Source organism: Moschus berezovskii, chromosome 4 (genome assembly GCF_049115385.1).
Source record: "Moschus berezovskii isolate FMDL1 chromosome 4, NW_MosBer_1.0, whole genome shotgun sequence".
Lineage (NCBI taxonomy): Eukaryota > Metazoa > Chordata > Mammalia > Artiodactyla > Moschidae > Moschus > Moschus berezovskii.
The window spans coordinates 23,447,175-23,463,622 of record NC_142463.1 but is presented as its reverse complement, the minus strand read 5'-3'; the positions used below and the strand labels follow the sequence as shown (position 1 = coordinate 23,463,622).

Sequence of the window (16,448 nt, the reverse complement as noted above, 5' to 3'; positions counted from 1 at the left end):
TTCCCACTCCTGGAAGGCTGCCTCCAGGCCCACAGTCCCAGTTGTGCAGGCTTTATGGGGGTCCAGCAGGGCAGCCTCGCTGGGGGGTGCTGCCCCATGACAGTCATGATGACAACCGCTCTTTGTCATCCACGTCTCAGGCCCATCGCCTTTCGGCTTCCTTCACCACCCTGGCAGGCATCCCCGGGTCCTCTCTAAGCACTAGCCTGTAGGAACATTGCCCAGGTTAGCCCAGAGACATGAGAGGTGGCTGCTTGGACGTTGGAGCTCTATGCCCTGAGTTCCAGACCTGGCTCCATTCCTCCCCTCTTTAACTGTGTGACCTGGGGCAAGTGGTTTGTCCTTTCTGGGCCTCTCCCTTCATCTTCACAGTGAGGCCGCTCCACTCAGGCCTCACTGTGGATCAGGTGATCCATCAGGCCTTGCAGTTCTGCTGGTCTCTGCTGCTGCTGCTGCTAAGTCGCCTCAGTCATGTCCGACTCTGTGCGACCCCATAGACGGCAGCCACCAGGCTCCGCCGTCCCTGGGATTCTCCAGGCAAGAACACTGGAGTGGGTTGCCATTTCCTTCTCCAGTGCATGAAAGCGAAAAGTGAAAATCGCTCAGTCGTGTCCGACTCTTAGTGACCCCATGGACTGCAACCTACCTGGCTCCTCCATCCATGGGATTTTCCAGGCAAGAGTACTGAAGCTGCTGGTCTCTAGGAGCGTCCAATAAGTTAGAGGCCTCCTTGCTGCATTCTAAAGCCAAAAAGTGGATTTAATGTAGTAGACATCTGAGGTGTCCTAGGGAGGTAGAGGCTCCTTTCCCAAAGGCCTGAAATCCCAGCATTAACACTTCATTTCTCGTCAGGAGCGTTTCTCTGTCAGGAGATACTCTTATCAAGGGAAATCTTTCTTTTCTTCTCCCACCTCATAGCGGGGAGAACATTCAGTCCTTGGCCCTGGACACGGATGAGTCTACCTGGTAGATGTAAAGTTTGAGGTCCTGGGAGTTTGGAGCCTCGCCAAGGGACTGTGACCCAGAGGGAGGCAGGATGAGTCAGTGGGAGAACTGAAAATAAACTTTGCCAGTCCCACTGTTTTCTCGAGGCAGCTCGGAGACTCAGAGGAGCAGAACAGATCTGAGCTGTGGTTCTCAGGCCTGCCTGAGCCAGGCGGTGAATGATTCATGACCAGATGAGGGGGCCAGATCGAGCTCTGAATTCAGAGGAGGGTGAGGGCGTTGTAGTCTGGAAGGATCGGAAAGGCTTTTGAAGGAGTTGGGGCAAAGACAGAAAGTCTAAGAAATTGAAGGTTTGCTTGGGAATATAGTGGCAAGGCCAGTCTGAATAAAGAATATTTTATAGGGGTTTATAGAATGTCTAACGGGGGAGTTATTTTACCTTTGAAGAGATGTGGGATGTTCAGTGATGTCTGCAGCTGTTTTTGATTGTCATGGGGCAGAGGGTTGGGGGTTGCCCTGGCATCTGTGAGTAGAGGCTGGAGATTCAGCCTACAGTGTTCAGCGGAGGGCTCCACACAGAGTTCCCTGCTGCCCATGGTACCTGCTGTTACAGGCAGAGCCCTGGGGCAGGGGCAGGACATCTCTCACTTAAGGTTTATCTTGTGAGCTAGGGAATATTATTCTTACTTTACAGAGAACTGAGGCTCAGAATGTGTAAGGAATTCACTCAAGGCCTGACATCTAGTCATCTACAGGGCCTGGATCTGAGTCCTGGTCTGTCTGCCCAGGAAGCCAGCAGGCTTTCCATTGGACCCCCTCAGGGAATAGAAGAAACATGGGGACCAATGTCCCGCTCAGTCTCCCCCGTCCAGCTCTCCCCCTCCTGCTGGATTTACCCTCAGTCACTTGGGCTGAGCCAGCCCTGGGTGTTTTTGCTTTCGACAAGTCCCATCTCTACCCAGATGCATTCGCTGGTTCTCCAGTGCCTCCAGGAAAGCTCTATTGATGTCTCCTAAACCTGCATGTTCCCATAAAATTATATACAAGAAATCCTGCACCTGGAGCACGTTCTTATATAATTCCTAGCTTCCCGTTCCCTGTTTATTGTCAGCATCAGCAACAGAATGAAGCCCTCACATTACCTTCAACATGACACATTGTGTAGGGAAAAGTACAGAACTGTTTTGCTGATGGAATCAGATACAACACAACAGTAACTCCAGAATGACCTAGAACCAGTCCTGGATGAGTATTAGTTTCATCTTTCCCTCCTCAGAGGAGACACAGCAGAGCAGAGTCTGGAAGGCTGAGTAGGAGTAAGCCTGACAGACGAGCTGGGGGCTGGCATTCTAGGCAGAGACAAGCAGCGCCCAGGTGTGAAGGTGTGGGGAGAAAATTCGTGCTTGGGGAGCTGCCGAGAGCTGAGGCTGGGGCCCAGGGAAGAGGCTGGAGAGGCAAGCGGCCGCCCACTACCAGAGACCGAGGCTGCCAGACAAAGGAGGCTGGGCTTGCTCAGAGGACAGCAGAGTGCTGCCCACGAGTTGTAAGCAGAGGGAGTGGTGTGCTCCTGTTTGCGTTTTGGAAAGACCACTTTGGTGGCTGGGCGGAGGATGGGCTGGTGAGGATGGTGCCAGCCCAGGGAGGCTGGTGACAAGGCTGTTCTAGTCCAGAGCATGCCGTGGTGGCTGCCAGGGTTTCCTTTTCTCCAGCTCATTTGCAGCGTGGCCCTGGTTTAGTCCCAGAGTATGAGAGACAAGATGGCAACTGGGCTGGTTTGGAAATCAATGGGAGGGTACTTTCTTGACTTCATGATGCCTTCAGGGATCTTAAATTCAAGAAAATGAAAAGGCTTATCTATTAAAAAAAAAAAAATCCATCTCCTGTTGTAACATTCTGCATTCCCCTCCCAGGTCCCCACCTGCTTCTTCCTTCCCAGAACACCTTGCTGCCCCTGACAAGTTATTGTCAGAGTTATGTCAGGAGAGACAGGAAATAAAACGAACAATGTGAACTTCTGGGAGATTTTTGTCCTCAGAGGGCCCAGCTGGTGCTCTCTGGGACTTCTTGGCATCTTGGTTGGTACCTCTACCAATCACAGGTTCACTCCTTGGTAATTGATGAGATGGATGCAGATTCTCCCTCCATCCTGACACCAAAGTCCTCTGGTCCTCACTCACACATCAATAGAATAGATGCAAAGTTTCTTGAGTTCTACAATCAACTAGGGGAAATGTAGTTTTCTCTAGGGGAATTAATTAGCTATCTATTGCTGCCTAACACATTACTCTAGAATTCAGCATTTAAAGCAATAGTTATCATCTCTTTGTTTCTGTGGGTCAGGAATGCAAGAGCATCTCAACCAGCTGATTCTGGCCCAGTGTCTCTCATGAGGGACAGTGGCACAGATTGTAAAGAATCTGCCTGCAATGCAGGAAACCCAGGGTTGATCTCTGGGTCAGGATGATCCCCTGGAGAAGGGAATGGCTACCCACTCCAGTATTCTTGTCTGGATAGCAAGCTGTTGGCCAGGGCTGGAGTCATCTGGGGCGTGACGGTCCTCACCAGGAGGACCTCTCCACAGGCTGTATGAGTGTCATGTTATGGCAACCAGAGGAGTAATGAGAGAAATACATCCAAGATGGAAGCCACTGACTTTTTATAGCCTAGTTTCAAAAGCCAGGCACCATCACCTCTATAGTAGTCTATTTGTTAGAGCAACTCTCTAAGATCAGCCCACTCTGAAGGGAAAGGAGGTCACCCCTTGAAAAAAAGAAATGAGCAAATAATTTGTGGCTGTATGTTTTAAAACCACCACTAGGACTCTAATCTCCAAGAGGTAGCATGACACAGCGGTTAAGTGCATAAATTTGAGATTAATGAAGACCTGGGTTTAATCCTGGCCCCCACATTTGCTGCTTAGGCAGGTTTTCGACAAGTCGCCTAGTCTTGCTAGATCTCAATTTCCTATAAAATAGGGATAAGAATAGTGGATGTTTCATTGGGTAGCTGTGGAAATTAAAAAAGATCGTGCATGTAAAGTGCCTGGCACCAAGTAAGCACTGAACATACACTACTTAATTGCTACTGTAGCTGGATAATGTTATTATCCTCCTTCACAAGAGGCAGAGGGGGTAAGAAGACAAGTGGGATTGGACTGCCTGGATGGGGACTCTGGCTCTGCTGGCCATTGACTGTGGGCGAGTCACTTATTGTCTCTTGGCCTTGATTTTCTGTAAAATGAAGATAATAATAGCTAGTGCCTGGCCACCTAATAGGTTGCTCAGTAAACATTTTCTGAATAAGGAAATGGTGGCTGATAGAGAGATACGACTCCTCTATCAAAGGGGTGTTCGCCTGTGTGTGTGTTTGTGTGTGTGTTAGGATGCTACACAAAATACACTTGACTGTGAACCCCGTCTGTTAACTGGGAAGCCCAGTATGGCTGTCCCGGTTCCGCTTGAGAGTGCCCTGTGCCCCTGAGTGTGCCCCCCTCCGAAGTCTCCCTGTGTGTTGTTCCTGGGCTCACTGCTCAGCTTCTTTCCAACCCTGGCTTTGTTCAAGCATATTTCCTTCATCATCCCTGCTGCCTCCACCAAGAATATATTTAATTGGCTTTGCAAAAGTCTAGGGATTTGGTGACAGGAGAGGGGGTGGGGGGTGGATAGACCCATGTCACACCACCTCAGAACTGCTACATTACCTTAAATTGATTTTGCAAATGAAAGCTAAAAGCTAAGCAAAGGCGACCCATCCATTTTGCCTAAAGATGATTATAATGCTCTTTTACGGCCTCCTAAATGACAAAGCAATTTGTTACCTGCCTACATCAACATTTGCTTATATTAGCACCCGGAATGCTTGATTTTTATTAGTCCCACGTTATCATTTTATGAAGACACAGGGGCTCAGTAAAATTAGTGTGCAAATAGAATGCCCATTTTGCATTTCCCTGTGGTCAGCAGAAATGCTGAATGCAATTGAGTTAATACCAGGCCAGGGGAGACATCCATAAAGGTAGCCTTCACTGCGGCCTCGGTAATGCCATCGATCATTTCTGTGCTGCTGGGAGAGACAGGGTCCGTGTGAGACAGTGTTTTCGAAAGGGGCTTGGTGGTGTTTTTTACTTTTGTATTTTAAGTGAAAAAGCAACATAAATACTAAGACATAGCTCAACTCCCACCAGCAATAAGGAATGAAACCAAACTCTCTTTTATGCACTGCAGATGGAAACGCAGTAGATGTAGAATCTAATACTGCTGCTAGTGGATTCAGGAGGAGACAGATGGGATAGTGAAAAGGGCACTAGCCTGGGACTCTGCCACTGCTCCTGTGTGACCTTGGATGTGTCCGCTCCTTCTGTGAACCTCAGTTTCCTCACTTGTAAAATGTGGTTGATACTGTCCTCTTCACAGAGGCATTATAAAGATTAACTAAGATAAGGTGTCTAAATTTCTTCATAAACCATGATCTATGTAAGTATATTTTACTTATTAATGCAATAGCCAGTTCCTGAGCACCTACTCTACACAGGGTCCTGGGAAAGACATTAAATATATACCACGAAAGTCACAGTTTCTCCCTTGAGGAGTTTATATTCAGTCCAAGAAGTGCTCAGGTATTGAACTCCTTTTTTAAACCATAAACTTCTTAAATGCAGGTGAGCTTTCTCTCTCTCCCTTTGCTCATAAAAATGCTTAGCATAGAGCCGAGCACAGAGTGAGTTCTCAAGAATGTATTTTGGCTTCATCATATGTCTTTTGAGACCTAGCATTAGGGAAGCAGAAGACAATTGTCGGAGAAGGCAATGGCAACCAACTCCAGTACTCTTGCCTGGAAAGTCCCATGGATGGAGGAGCCTGGTAGGCTGCAGTCCATGGGGTCTCTAGGAGTCAGACACGACTGAGCGACTTCACTTTCACTTTTCACTTTCATGCACTGGAGAAGGAAATGGCAACCCACTCCAGTGTTCTTGCCTGAAGAACCCCAGGGACAGGGGAGCCTAGTGGGCTGCCCTTTATGGGATCACACAGAGTCGGACACAACTGAAGCGACTTAGTAGCAGTTAGCAGCAGCATTTGGGAAGCATAGGCCTCAATTCTGGTCATCCAATAGACCAAGCCAGTCCTAAGCCTTCAGATCCGGGCTTAATAGGGTTAGTCTTGGTTTTTTGTTCTTTTGTTTTAGTCTCTGAATTGGTATATCAACTGTTGGGATCATGAACCACATTCAAAATAACCTGCCCCTAGCATTGCAGAAGAAGAAAGCCTGTTTGTGATCTCTACCTCCCCTTTTCCTCCAGATTATCCTCTAACCTAGATGGGATCTTTTAATCCAACTCCATTCAGTGTTTATTTCTCTATTTCCTTTGGTTCATTGTTCTGTGTCAATCAGCCCTTCTTCTGCCTGTGCCTAAGTACCCTCTTCCTGACCCTCCTTTCTGGGAATGTCACTCTTGGCTGCTGCTTTTGTCTAACAATATCATTGTGCTTGCCAGGTGGCACTAGTGTTAAAGAACCCTTCTGCCAATGCAGGAGACATAAGAGACTTGGGTTCGATCCCTGGGTCAGGAAGATCCCCTGGAGGAGGGCATGGCAACCTACTCCAATATTCTTGCCTGGAGAATCCCATGGACAAAAGAGCCTGGCGGGCTGCAGTCCATAGGGTTGCAAAAAGTCAGACACGACTGAAGCAACTGAGCACACACGTGCAATAGCTAAATGTTATTACACAGTTGAAACTTCTGTAGAGTCAGCAAGAGCTTGGACTCTGATTTTGGCCCATAATTTTCTAAATACTTCTTTATATGTCTAATAATTTTTATTGGTTGCTGGATATTGTGAATTATGCATTGTTGAATATCTAGATTTTGTTGTCTTCCTTTAAAGAGTTGGACTTTATATAAATCGTTTTGTTCAGTTCGATCCTTTTGAGATTTACCTTAAAATTTTGTTAGAGTGAGTCTAGAGTGGTTTAGCTGCACCACTAAGGTGTGGCCCCTTCTGGATTCTGAATGTCCTGAATGATTAACGCAGACTTTTACTTTGAAGGTGGGATTTCAGATGACTCCCACCCTTCTGTAAACCCTGAGAATGTGCAGTTCACCACTCCATGATCATTTTTTCATGACAGCTTTGGCACGGAGATTCACCTCATTTATGTACATTTTGGGACTCAGGAAAGACTCATGAGGAGCTCTTTATGGATTTCTGGAATTTTTCTCTACAGAGCTCCCTTTCCTCTGAAATGTACTGTTTCCCCACAACTACCACCTGTTTCAGACTTCCTGAACTTCCATCTCAGTGAGATGTGCATGCTCTGTCGGGACACCCCTCTCTGTCCTTTGGCCTGGGGTGGGCCTCCAGGCAAACAACTGGGACAGCCATAGGGTGCACCTCACTAGTTTCCCTTTTCTCAGGAAAGAGTCTTGCACTGACTCCTGTTCAATGTCTGAAAACAGTCGTTTTATGTATCTTGTACAAACTTCTAGTTGTTTAAGATGAAAGAGAAATCTGGGCCCTCTTACTTCGTCAAGGCCAAAGAGAATCGGATTCTAATCTCAGATCTACTCTATGTAGCTGTGTAGGTAGAACTTGAACAAATTATATAAGCTGTCTGAGCCTCAGTTTCTGCCCCAATAAAAGGAATATTAATTGCCATATTTCTGTAAGGATAATAAATAATGTATACAACCTGCCTGACACCAGTTGCTAATTAAATGGCAGCTGTTACTACTAACGTAAATAGCTACCTTCTTTCCTCCATCATTTACTGAATTTTTACTGTGTACTCAGCAATATGTAAGCCTGTTTAATTATGACAACAACCCTATGAAGAAATTCTTATTATCCACATTTACAGAGTACCACACTGAGTCTCAGGATACATAACTTGCCTAGTTTCACCATCAGTGCATCTGGGGTTTGATTTTGCTCATATGACTTCTTTAGATGATTGTATTACTACTATGGTCAACTGCACAAAAGAACAGGAATGTGTTTTTTAATATTAGGTAACAAGGGACATAATTCATCAGCAATGGCTAGGCCTTAGATGTTGAGCAAACCCAAATCATTAAACCCAATGATTTAAGAGAGAAATGGAGAGCACCGTTTCCCTTCCCCGTTGCCCCACATAACAACTCCCCTCTGAAATTGCCCCTCTTCCTTAGCAGCCTTCTTCTACTTTATCTTCCAGACAACCTTCGGGAGGGGGCAGAGCAGAAGGTGATATTTATCACAGGACGAGTCCACCCAGGGGAAACACCCTCTTCATTTGTGTGTCAAGGTGAGTTGCAAGATCTCATGAGCATACTGTGCCTCCCGACATCCAGCTGGGGCACTTATGGCCTCTGGAACCATGTGGTCACATGCAGAGTCCTTATCTTGGATCAAAATTTACTTCACTTCTCAAGAGGCTACACCTGATCCCCATTAGTAGTTGTTTCACTAAATGTTTATGGACTACATGTACACATGGAACAATGGGTGAATGAACAGACAGATGGGTGGACGTGCAAACGAATAGGAAGGGCTCAACATAGTTCTCCTGTATTTGCTATACTGAGGATGAGTCATAGAGTTGTCTGCACTTCCTAGCTTGGTTTCACTAGCCTCCAGTGAGACTTTATTATTTTACAAAAATAAAAAATCTGGCCTCCTCCCACCCACTATCACCACCAGAAAGAAAAGAAAAGAAAAAGAAAATCTGGTCCCAGGTCAATGTGTATATTGACAAAAGTGTGGTAGACTGGGGAAATAAGAATTGAAAATTATCTATTTACTTGTTCATTCAGTCACTTAACGACTTTTGAAATACTTATCATGAACAGGTATGCATGCTTCATATCAGACAACCAGAGGTAATTTCTCTTCTCAAATATGTCTTTTTAATATTGAACTTTTATTTATTATTTAGTAGTTAACATATGAAATATATGTTTAGCCAGCAGTATATATACATGTATATATATATATATGTATCAATTAGTAGCAATATAAATATGAACAACCTCAGATATGTAGATTATACCACTCCAATGGCAACAAGTGAAAAGGAACTAAAGAGCCTCTTGATGAGGGTGAAAGAGGAGAGTGAAGAAGCTGGTTTAAAACTCAACATTCAAAAAACTAAAATCATGGCATCAGGTCCCATCATTTAATGGCAAACAGATAGGGAAAAAGTGGAAACAGTGAACAGATTTTATTTTCTTGGACTCCAAAATCACTGCAGATGGTGACTGCAGTCACGAAATTAAAGACACTTGTTCCTTGGAAGAAAAGCTATGAGAAAACTAGACAGCATATTAAAAAGCAGAGACATCAGTTTGCCAACAAAAGTCCATATAGTCAAAGGTATGGCTTTTCCAGTAGCCATGTATAGATGTGAGAGTTGGACCATAAAGAAAGCTGAGTGCCGAAGAACTGATGCTTTTGAACTGTGGTGTTGGAGAAGACTTTAGAGAGTCCCTTGGACTGCAAGGAGATCAAGCCCATCAATCCTAAAGGAAACCAACCCTGAATATTCAATGGAAGGACTAAAGCTGAAAGGATGTTCAATGATATGAAAAGTCATTGGAAAAGACCCTGATGCTGGGAAAGATTGAGGACAGGAGAAGGGGGCAACAGAGGATAAGATGGTTGGATGGCATCACCGACTCAATGGGTATGAATCTGAGCAAACTCGGGGAGATGATGAAGGACAGGGAAGCTTGCCAAGCCCTATTCCAAGCACTTTACATATTTTATGTTATTTTGTTGATTTAACCTAATATTTTGGATTTATTTGATTATATTAAGTTTTCTATGTCAGAGAAACTAATATTAGTTGTATTTTTACATATGAAAAAGCAGAATTTTGGAGAAGTTAAGTAATTTATCTCATTTTTGTCTCAAAATGACCATGAGGTTAAAAGAATATGATAAAACCAATAGAGGTGAGGCAGCACGCTGCTCTGGAAATAATGGCTATTTGCCATCAGACAGTCTTGGGGTCAAATACTGGCTCTGCCACTTCCTAGCAGTTCAATTTCCTCAAGTGTAAATAATAATAATAATGGAGTGGCCCAAAAGTTCATTTGGGTTTTTCATTACATCTCATGGAAAACGACAAATGAACATTTTGGGCAGTCCAGTATACCAATACCTGTCTGCAATGGCTGTTATGAAGCTGGCATGAGATGATTGGAAACAAACACCCAGTCCCATGCCTGGCACGCAGCAGACCCTCAATAGATGTCACCCCTTCCTCATGGGGATCTGAGAAGAGGAGGCAGGTAATCTCCAGTCCTGTGCCTGGCACGCAGCAGACCCTCAATAGATGTCACCCCTTCCTCATGAGGATCTGAGAAGAGGAGGCAGGTAATCTGCCTTGTGAACTATAAGGCACTCTGCAAACACGTAGAGTCTTCTTTTCCCAGTTCAAGTTCTTACAGGGCTGTGGTCAGGCACCGCTGCCTCCCTCTATGTTTCAGACAAGGAGCCTGAGCTTCAGAGGGAGGGAGTGATAACCCAAAGACAAGAAGCTCAGAGGCTTGACTAGGGGTTCTGGATCCCCAGTCAGCCACCCTAGCTGCCTCCTTGGCATCTCACTTCCAGCTTCCTTCTTCCCCTGTCCTTGCAATAACCTCTCCCAGGGCCGTCTGGGTTGTACCACCTCCTTGACTGGCAGCCATCTGTCAGTTACTAATCTTGGCAGCAGCACTATTCCCCCAGCTGATCAGATGCAACTATTGTGTCCTTGTTTGTGAAAAGACAGTAGACTTACTATTGATATTTTATCCCTGGCAGCCCAAACTCCCATACCTGCCCCCTCTGTGGGCAGCAGACAGAGGGCAGGGTCACCATCCCTTTTACAGGTGAGGCCTGAAGCACAGAGAAGTCTGTAGTTCTCAGGTGCTTTCTCCATTGACCCTCTGTCAGTTCAGTTCAGTTGCTCAGTCGTGTCCAACCCTTTGTGACCCCATGAATTGCAGTACACCAGGCCTTCCTGTCCATCACCAACTCCTGGAGTTTACTCAAACTCATGTCCATTGAGTCGGTGATGCCATCCAGCCATCTTATCCTCTGTCGTCCCCACTGACCCTACTTTCACCCAAAAGGAGTCTGAGTTGTGCTGAGTTTATCAATGGACACAGTGTTATACTTCAGCTTTTCAACCAACTCTTTAGTCTTTGGCAGAGATTTTGAATGCCTTCCACCACTTTCTCAAGGTCACCTCCAAACTCCTCAGCATAACGTTGACAATTCTCAATGACCTGGCTCTTGCCACATCTCACTATACGCCAGTCCCACACACAACTTAATCCCTGTAAGAACTCTCTTCTTCCCACCACTGGGCTTCTGCATCTGCTGCTCCTCTGCCTAGGAGGTCTTGTGCCCACTCCTTGCCACCTGGCAAACACCCCCTCCTCTCCCAAGGTTCATTTCAAGTACCTGCTCCGGGCCAAAGGACATTCAAAGTACCGCACAATTGCACTCATCTGCTCAAAATCCTCCAAGCCAGGCTTCAACAGTACATGAACCGAGAATTTCCAGATGTTCACACTGGATTTAGAAAAGGCAGAGAAACCTGAGATCAAATTGCCAACATCTGTTGGATCATAGAAAAAACAAGAGAGTTCCAGAAAAACATCTATTTCTGCTTTATTCACTACACCAAAGCTTTTGACTGTGTGGATCATAACAATCTGTGGAAAATTCTTCAAGAGATGGGAATACCAGACCACCTTACCTGCCTCCTGAGAAACCTGTATGCAGGTCAAGAAGCAATAGTTAGAACCGGACATGGAATAACATACCAGTTCCAAATTAGGAAAGGAGTATGTCAGGGCTGTATATTGTCACCCTGCTTATTTAACTTATATGCCAAGTATATCATGCAAAATGTTGGGCTGGATGAAGCACAAGCTGGAATCTATATTGCTGGGAGAAATATGAATAACCTCAGATATGCAGATGTCACCACCTTTATGGCAGAAAGCAAAGAGGAACTAAAGAACCTTTTGATGAAAGTGAAATAGGAGAGTGAAAAAGCAGCCTTAAAGCTCAACATTCAAAAATCGAAGATCATGGCATCCGATCCCATCACTTCATGGGAAATAGGTAGGGGAAAAGTGGAAACAGTGACAGATTTTATTTTCTTGGGCTCCAAAATCACTGCAGATGGTGACTGCATCCATGAAATTAAAAGATGCTTGCTCCTTGGAAGAAAAGCTATGACCAACCCAGACAGCATATTGAAAAGCAGAGACATTACTTTGCCAACAAAAGTCCATCTAGTCAAAGCTACGGTTTTTCCAGTAGTTGTGTATGGATGTGTGAGTTGGACCATAAAGAAAGCTGAGTTCCAAAGAATTGATGCTTTTGAACTGTGGTGTTGGAGCAGACTCTTGAGAGTCCCTTGGACTGCAAGGAGAGCCAACCAGTCCATCCTAAAGGAAATCAGTCCTGAATATTCATTGGAAAGACTGATGCTGAAGCTGAAACTCCAATACTTTGGCCACCTGATGCAAAGAACTGACTCACTAGAAAAGACCCTGATGCTGGAAAGATTGAAGGCCAGAGGAGAAGGGGATGACAGAGGATGAGATGGTTGGATGGCATCACCGAGTTGATGGACATGAGTATGAACAAGCTCTGGGAGATGGTGAAGGACAGGGAATCCTGGAATGCTGCAGCCCATGGGGTCGCAAAGAGTCAGACACGACAGAGTGACCGAACAGAACTGGGCCCCCTGGCCTACTCCCTTCTATCCCCTGCCTTGGGTCTGCATTGTGGGTTGCTCAATGGTCATCTTTTTTCCCCTGATTTGTTACATGTTTATTTTGCAATTTTTTTGCTCTCCCCTTAAACCTGAGCTATTTGAAGCCCAGAGCTGGATCTTAGAGTGCCATTTTCTGCATTTGTGAAATGGGCATTGTCTTATTCACCTCATGACACTGTTTGAGGAACAAACTCTGTCTTGGCTCAGGATACTAAATCTGAGTTCAGAAAGAGGAACCTCCAGTTCACACAGTCAGTAAAGTGCAGGAAGAGCTTTGAAGTTAGGTCTCCCAAGCCTTTACCCTGTCAGGGGTGGGAAGCACTAGAAGGCCAAGCTTCTCACCTGGAAGAACACAGTGCTCAGGCTGCCCCACAGCAACCATTTTGCACGTGCAGGTGAGACCGTGCGGGCTCAGAGGTGAGGTGGCGTACCCAGGATCACGCAGCTAATTCAAGGTGGATGTGGCCCTGGGGCCTGTCTCCCAAGTCCTGGTCTTCCTCTGTCCCCATCTCTGTAACTGTCCCTTGAGACACACAGTTCATCCTTCCTGAGACAGCTGAACACAGGCAGCATTCCCCGACTTCGCCAGTGAGGAACAGAGGCAGGGTCTTCCCCAAGGGTCTCCCAGCCCCCTGGGGACACCCCAGGCTAAAGCCGCACAGGGCTCAGCTCAGGCTCTCTTCCCCAGACCCGGGTCTCAGCTGGACCCCTCCCCAGCCTCCCTTGTTCTGGGGAGGGTGATAGAATCTATGGCCTGGGAGGATGAGAACCTTTGGCTCTGTTAACTCTTTTTCCCTGTTAACTGGCTCAGTGACCTTGAGCAGAGAACAGACATGTGTGGCCTGGTCATCCCCATCTGGCTGGGACCTCGGTTCTCGCAGCCGAGCTGCTGCTGCACCTGCTGCTGGGAGCAGACTGAAGTCCTGTTGTGGCAGAGCTCAGCGTGGGTGGCGTTTAGGGGGGCAGGGCTGTGACTTTCTCAAGGCTCTGCTTGGTGGGGGGACGGCTGCTTCTCCAAACCCCACTCTTGGCCTCTGGGCAGCTGAACCGTCCTCCTTCTCAAGATGCGATGTGAGAGGTCAAGGTCACTCCCGCATGGTCCTGTAGCAGTGTGAGTGTGAGCTGGGTCTCTGCCTGGAACTAAAGCTCAGCCCTCCCACTCGGTGCAGGGTGACCTTGGGGATGTTCCACAACCTCTCCGTGTCTCAGTCCCTTTTTCTCAAAAGGGAAATGATAATAGGAATTCTGCTTCAGAGGGTTGTTGTGGAGATGAAATGAGTCAGTGTCCATAAAACATGTAAGATGGTGTTTGGGGTGCAGTCAGCGCCGAGTAAGTACTATTTATAGGGGAGGAGGCAGCATTCATGGGGCATCTTCCAGGTCCCCGGAGTGCTTCCTCTAATTCTCACTGGGAGCCCAAACCCAGGTGTGTGACTCCTGTACCAGATGTGCTGCCTTCCTTCCTTGCTCCTTCTCCAAAAGAGCCATTAGTTCACCCCTTCCGGTTACCTGCTGGGAGACCCGGATGCAAGTCAGAAGTTTGGCCAGGACTTGATCTCAGGTCCAGGGAGTGTTCTTGCCCTGAAGCTTCCTGGAGTTGATGGGACATCACTCACTGAAAAGAGCCACCTGCAGGGCACCTGTCCACTCCAGGCCCTTTGTAAATGAACCCTAATGTCCACCTGTGTGAAACGCTGCCATGGAGAGGCACACCCCTCTCTGGAGGTGGCTGGGCAGTGGGCACAACTGAGGTTTCAGACTTGAGCACAGCCACCAGGACACCTGAGTCAGAGTCCTACCACTCTCGCCCCCTCACTGGGACCCCTATCAAGTCCTTAACTCTCAGAGCCCGTTTCTCTGCCCATAAAGTGGCACTAGCCTGGTCCTCCAGGGCCTGCTGTGAGGATTTATGGAGCCCCGCTCCAGCTGCCAAGGGGCCCATCAGGCCCTCCCTTGGAAGCTCACTCCTCAGGGGTGTCCTGTGGGGGCAGGCAAAGGATGGGGAGAACACGCATGTGTGTGCACACACACACAACCAGCAGGACACCAAGACACACACTCACAGACACTCTCTCACACACAACCACGAGGACAGCAGGACCAAGCCCCAGCTAAGACTGCCCACAGTGAGGCGGTGGCCTTTGCCCCTTCCTGCCTCCTCTCTCTATTTCCCTCCCTCCTCTATCCCACACCTCTTCTTCATCTCCTCCTCCCCCCTCCCTGCCATATAGCCTCATATATGCTTGATCCAGGAAAGGGTTGACATGGGGCCTTTTGCTTTCCCAAGCTTGTCTTTTCATCTGTGAAATGGGCAGAGTTGGAGAAGGGAGGCTGAGAACTCAGACTCCATGAACTTCAGGCTCTTTGGGGCCAGCCTTCCTGGGATTACATAATCTGGGTCCTTGGGCTCAGCTAAGGGCAGTCAGGGTAGAGCCTAGAGGACTCCTGTCACATGACCCACACTCAACACAGCAGAGACAGCCCCCCAACCCAACCACAAATGTCCTGCTTCAAGCCTGGGATCTTCCCACTGTGTATCCTTCCTCTTAGCAGAGAAGAGTAGCAATACTTTACACAGAACTCTCTAGGGAAAAATCATGCAAGCATATATCCAAATAATTTGCAAATCCCATGCAAATAGACTCCTGGCTTGTCCTGTCTTGGTTTCATGGAAAGGGTACCACTTCAAAACCAGTAGAACTGGACCTGAATCCCAGGCAGGCCCCTGGGAGACACTCAGCAAATGATGTCACTACCCTGACTTGGTTTCCCTGTCTGAAAACTTGAATCAGTCCAGCTACTGAACACAGTAGTACCTGTCACTGGACCATCTCTCTTTCTTTGGGACTGCACCACACAGCTTGTGGGATCTTAGTTCCCTGACCAGGGATTCAGCTCGTACCCTCAGCAGTGAAACCATGGATTCCTAGCCGTTGGATGACCAGGAAGTTCCCTGGTCCATCTTTATTCATTCATTTCACACGTATCTATTGAGCATTTGCCTTGACCCCAGTGCTGAGCTGGGCGCTGACAAAATCCTGGTCAAAAGCTGGAGCTGTGTCCTTGCCCTCCTGGAGCTCACAGCCTGGGTGGAAGATAGATTCGCAGATGCAAGCCTCAGTCCCCCACACTCAGAGGTACTGAAACTACAGTTTTCCTTACCTTTCTAAAACTGAACTCAGTTTCCATTTCGAGGCCCCATTCTGCCAGGGGCCAGAAACTTAATCTCTGCAGTATTGGTGTCACCTTTCCCCAGGTTGTATGATTTAAGCCAAGACTTCTGCTGCTCCTGGGGGTGGTAGACAAGCAGTCTTCTCACCAGTGTCATCATCTATCCACAATGCTTACCCTCCATCGGTGGCATCCTTGTGACTCTTTGGGTCTTGGTCAGTGCAGAGCCCCTGCAGGTCACCACCATGCCAGACCCTGGTTCCTGACTGCAAGCCTCTTTACCTCTGCTGGCTCTCTGCTGGGTTTGTGCCCCTACTACCACCTTGTCCACCTTCAGGACATCCATCCATTATTATTCAGTTCAGTTCAGTCGCTCAGTCGTATCCGACTCTCTGTGACCCCATGAATCACAGCACGCCAGGCCTCCCTGTCCATCACCAACTCCCGGAGTTCACTCAAACTCATGTCCACAGAGTCGGTGATGCCATCCAGCTCATTCTCGGTCGTCCCCTTCTCCTCCCACCCCCAACCTTTCCCAACATCAGAGTCTTTTCCAGTGAGTCAACTTGTCG

General features: G+C 47.3%; 1 protein-coding gene across 1 annotated transcript in view; it reads left to right on the top strand.

Moving 5' to 3' along the window:
• The window catches only part of AGBL4 (AGBL carboxypeptidase 4), a 1,400,873-nt gene that overhangs the window by 1,253,615 nt on the left and 130,810 nt on the right, over nt 1-16,448 (top strand). The window contains exon 7 of the mRNA XM_088834990.1: nt 8,140-8,229. Within this exon, the coding sequence (XP_088691116.1) occupies nt 8,140-8,229 (90 nt within the window). The remainder of the gene's footprint in view (nt 1-8,139; nt 8,230-16,448) is intronic.